At 49.1% G+C, this 5,126-nt stretch overlaps 1 protein-coding gene across 1 annotated transcript in view; it reads left to right on the top strand.

Annotated features, from left to right (window-relative positions):
- Positions 1-3,206: 3,206 nt before the first annotated feature.
- The window catches only part of CADM3 (cell adhesion molecule 3), a gene marked incomplete at its 5' end in the record, with an annotated part of 31,786 nt that continues 29,866 nt past the window's right edge, over positions 3,207-5,126 (top strand). Inside the window, one exon of the mRNA XM_015419049.1 lies at positions 3,207-3,393. Coding sequence (XP_015274535.1) covers positions 3,207-3,393 — 187 coding nt within the window. The remainder of the gene's footprint in view (positions 3,394-5,126) is intronic.

Raw genomic sequence — 5,126 nt, 5'->3', positions numbered from 1 at the left:
CTGCATGACCATGCCCACTTTCTTTAAAAAAAAAGTGCTGGGCACCAGGAAAGGGGTTGGCAGGCACTGTGGTGCCCACAGGCACCCCATTGGGAACCCCTGGTTTATATAGTGAGCCAGCTTTTGTTTCAGACATGGCACAGTACTTTCTGAGCATATAAAAAGAAGCAGGGGGGGGGGATAGCAGACGGGAAAGTAACAGCACCAGCACAGAACACTATCAGGACAGAGTGAGTATTTGCACAATAGCAGTGCTTTGGGGGGGAGAAGCTGTGCCCCACTGAACTTGCCTGTTTCTGCCCCCAAAACAAAACTGGTGACTAGTCTGTGCAGATCTAGTAATATGCAGATTTATTTCTGATCTCTCAAGCTTTCTCGCCAAGGTGATGCGCATTTAGAGTCCTAAACTGAGACAGGGGACACCCAGATTCAAATCCCCACACAACCGGGTATCTCCCTAGGTGATCCTGGGCCAGTCGCGCTCTCTCAGGCAAGCCAGCTTTTCAAGTTTGTAGAGAGGATAAAGTGGAGCAGAGGAGAACCAGGTATGCTGCCCTGGCATCCTTGAACAGTAAAAATATAATCCGTAACTCCCATCAGGTCTGTAGCTACAGTAGGGCTTTAGGAGGCTTTATTAAACGCACAGCCCACAAGAATTTCTCCTGTAAATGCTTTCCCCCACCCCCAATCATTTTAAAACATTTTTTAAAGGTGTGCGCACTTTTAAGCAGAGTGGTGTGCTGTAGTTGACTAATTCCTGCACTGAGCAAGATTGTAGTTGACTAATTCCTGCACTGAGCAAGAATGGGTTGGAATAGGTGACCTCTAGGATCCCTTCTAACTCTGGGTCAAGAAACTGATCTCCTTTGAGAGAGTTCTTCTATAGAAGGCATCACCCCCACCTGCTGGCTTATCAGAATTTTTGCTTAGGTTGGCAGAAGTGATTAACTTGCAGCAGCTGAGAACCATCATCTAAAGTGGTCAACAGCTTGCAATTTAGAGATCTATCCTGGTAACAGCTTTTTATTGGCTAAATGCTCAATAGGCTGATTGCTAGCATAAGAACAGACTGTTTGAGAAGACTCAGAGAGAGAAGAGTACCTGAATCATAATCCTCGGAATTCTGACTTTTCTTTCGACACTGAGAACTTGAGCCCCACCTGGGGGGAAAATTGCCCCAAAAGTCACAAAATCCTGGCCATGGACCTGAACCCCATTCACCCCATTTGGAAGATTTAGACACCAGTTTTCCTGGTGGACAAACACCAGCTTCCTGGAACCATTTTAGATTGGGGAGGTAGGAGACTGAAACCCTTCCTCTCTTCACACCATGGACCTAAACCCAGTCACGCCTCCGCACACTTAATCAGCATCTTCCAAAACACAAGGAGTTCCTGACATGGGATTCCCAGTGTTATCATCGAGTGTTACTATCTAGTAAGCCTGACCTGGACAGCCCAGGCTAGCTCGAGCGCGTCAGATCTCAGAGGCTAAGCAGGGTCGGCCCCGGTTAGTATTTGGATGGGAGACCGCCAAAGAAGTCTGGGATTGCTATGCGGCATCAAACCGCCCATGGACATCTCTTGCCTTGAAAACTCCATGGGGTTGCCATAAGTCAACTCTGACTTGACAGCAAAGAAAAGAAAGAAAAAACCCTAATAGAGGAAGCCCTGATAAGGGTGCCGAGAGGCCCTAGCATTCTCTCTGTGATAGAACTGGAAACCACTGGAGAAAGGGATCAGTGAGACGGTTACAAAGCAGGCTTACCAATAGCTACCAACCAATGCTCCCTCTAAGCTGTGGAGTCTGGTAAGCAAAAATTCTACTTTGTGAGCTACCGGCATTGAAGTTGTGCGCGAGCGATTTGGCTACTGCATAAATTGGATTGCTCTGGAGCCATCCCTTCCTGAGCGAAGACAAAAATGTGTGAGCTGGAGGCTAAAAAACTGTGAGCTAGCTCACACTAACTCAGCTTCGAGGGAACACTACCAATCGATCACAGCTCTGTACTTGATGTTACGTGTAACATGTGATCGCCGGGGGGACATACAGCCAGATGGCAGCTGTGAGTTCTCCATGGTAACTTAGTTCTGAAGCCCGATTTCAACTAGGGCTGTGGCATGGTTTCAGTTTCAGACCCAAAATAGTCCTGGAGGTATTATCTGCCCCATGGGGGAACTGCACATATAAGTATTCAGTGCACGTGCCGCCGCCACCCCACACACAGGGCAAATAAGGCTCTCCCAGGGTAGGCAGCACTGTTTGCTTCTGTTGACCACCAGCATCTCCCAGGCAGTGTACTCTCTAAGCTGAGTTAGTGTGAGCTAGGTCACAGTTATTTAGCCTCCGGCTTACACATTTTTGTCTTAGCTCAGGAAGGAGGGCTCCAGAGCAAACTGATTTATACAGCAGCCAAATCACTTGCTCACAACTTTGATGCTGGTAGCTCACAAAATAGAATTTTTGCTCACAAGACTCCACAGCTTAGAGGGAACATTGCCCAGGCCAGAGGGAGAAAGTGGGGGAAATTGGGGAAGTGCAGCAGCGTTGCACTAGCAGGCGATGCCATTTCCGTCGGAAACCAGACATGACTCCGTTATAGTGAAGGTGCCATTCTGGGATTTGCCCCAAACTCTATGGTTTATCCTAGAGTGTCCCCCACCCAAAGTAATGGCATCACCAGAAGTGACATCATACCCCGGCGCAATGGCAGTGCACTTGTTCCCACCTTCTATTCCACCTGGGGGACTACCAGCGTTAGCTGGCAACGCTACTCCCAGGGCCATTTTGGGTTGGGGAAATGGTGAGGCAAAGTCTGAAGCTGACTCTCTAGAGCGTGGTTTTGGTCTAAACGGGGTCCCTGCAGTGCTTCAAAATTGAGTTCCCACGGGGAACTTGCAGCTGCCACCTGGCTGCAAACCCTCCTGCGCATCACACGTTACACGTAACATCTAGTTCGAGCCTCATAGAAGCTCCCTACACGTGACCCAATATGCACACTTTGCAGCAGCTGTCTTTCCCCCTCCCCACAAACATGGCGATAAACCTTGGCAGTGAAAATTCGTGTTGGTCAGCCATTCCGATGGTCTTTTCATGGCTGGATAACTTTTTAAAAAAACCTTCATCAGCCAAGAGATCGAAAGGATACATTCTGGCCCTTGAACTCAAGGTCTTATGTCTCCTTTTGCTATGGCAATTAATGCTGTCTTGCATCATCGACAGGTAAAGATCCCGAGGTGGCCGAAGACAGCAACGGGAAGACGTTCACGGTCACCAGCCATGTCGAATTTGATGTCACTAGAGACGATGATGGCATGGACGTCGCCTGTACGGTTCATCATCCTTCACTGCCGAACTCAGCCACATCGACTACTCTGAAGATACAAGTCTTTTGTACGTCATTGTGGGCCAGTGGCGGGGCGGGGTGGGGGAATAATTCCCACTGGTGCTAGGCCCCGTAGCTCAGTGGCTGCTAGCAAGACAGGATTGGGAAATACCTGGAGATTTGGGGGTGGAGCCTGGAGAGGGCAGGTTTTTAAGAGGGGGGGACCTCAGCAGGCCCGTAGCCAGGATTTTAAAATCTGGGGTGCCTTTAAATAAGTCGGGGGGGCACCCCACACAGACACACACACACACACCCAAGGGAGCCTCACAAATAAGATTAAAAATTGGAAGTCGGGGGGGCCTGGGGGCTGGATGGGAAGTCGGGGGGCCTTGGTAGTAAGTCGGGGGGCGGCCCCGAGATGCCCCACTGTAGCTACGGTCCTGGACCTCAGTGGGGTGCAATCCCCTAGAGCCCACCCTCCAAAGCAGCCGTTTCCTCCAGTGGAACTGATCTCTGTAGCCTGGGGATCAGTAGTAAAATCAGGAGATGTCCAGGCCCCACCTGGAGGTTGGCAACCCAATAGCAAAAGCTTAATACCTTTCTCAGAAAGCAAGAGTCCTGTTCACATGTTACAGTGCATCTCTTTGTAAGAAAGAGCATTCATATGTTCACGTTACATGTGAAACTGGGGACCAGTACCTGGATAACACACTGCGTTGGGCATAAATTGAACCTAACATGAGAATTACTCAGTGCATGTATGAGGGAAAATCAAGTGTACGCCGTACCCGGATTGTGCACGCTTTCACTGTAACTTGGGAACAGGGCTACTGGCTGCTGATCTGAGCGATTCATATGACCTCGGATCTCAGCAGCCAAAATGATGTTTGCTAAAACCAGGGCTATTTTTGGGCAGGAACGCACAGGAACGTAGGTCTGGCTCGCTCCTGAGTTGGCCATGCCCAGCAGAAATTCATTAGCATAACAGGCCACACCTAACAGCAGAGACTCATTAGGATTGGCTACATTAGGGGTGTGTGGCCTAACATGCAAAGAAGTTCCTGCTACAAAAAAAGCCCAGGGTTTTGACAACAAACAAAGTAAACAGAATAAGAAGAAAAAGGTGGGTGTGGTAACATGGGGGCGTGGCCTAATATGCTAATGAGCTGTGATGTCAGGGGTGTGGCCTGATATGCTACTGGGTTTCTGCTGTTGGGTGTGGCCTATTATGCTAATGAGTTCCTGCTGGGCTTTTTCTACAAAAAAAGCCCTGGCTAAAACGTTAAGAATTTAAATATCAAGTGGTGGAGTAACAATGTTTAGATAGCTGTTAGATTGTCTAAATGGAGAGGGTCTGTTCAGCTGAGGGGTACCACAGGGTTGCCAGCTCCGGGTTGGGAAATACCTGAAGATTTTGGAGGCGGAGCATGGGGAGGTCGGGGTTTGGGGAAGGGGGGACCTCAGCAGGTTATAATGCATTAGAGCCCACCCTCCAAAGCAGCCATTTGCTCCAGGGGAACTGATCTTGGTCGTCTGGAAATCAGTTGTAGTCGCGAGAGATGTCCAGGTGCCACCTGGAGGTTGGCAACCCTATGGTACCTATCTTTGCAAACAGTTGGAAACCTTTCTTTGAACTCTGGATGACATTTGAAAAATATATATAGAATTGGTCTCTGTTATGACCTGAAATGTCCTGACCTGGCTAGCCCTGGCTAGCCCGATCTTATCAGGAGCAAATCGGGGACTGCCCTGCCTATTATTTGGATGGGTGACCTCCAAGGAATACCAGGGTCGTGATGCA

The sequence above is a fragment of the Gekko japonicus genome, unplaced genomic scaffold, assembly GCF_001447785.1.
Source record: "Gekko japonicus isolate JY-2015 unplaced genomic scaffold, Gekko_japonicus_V1.1 scaffold5327, whole genome shotgun sequence".
Lineage (NCBI taxonomy): Eukaryota > Metazoa > Chordata > Lepidosauria > Squamata > Gekkonidae > Gekko > Gekko japonicus.
The sequence above is the reverse complement of the archived record's forward strand: the minus strand, read 5'-3'. Positions and strand labels throughout refer to the sequence as shown.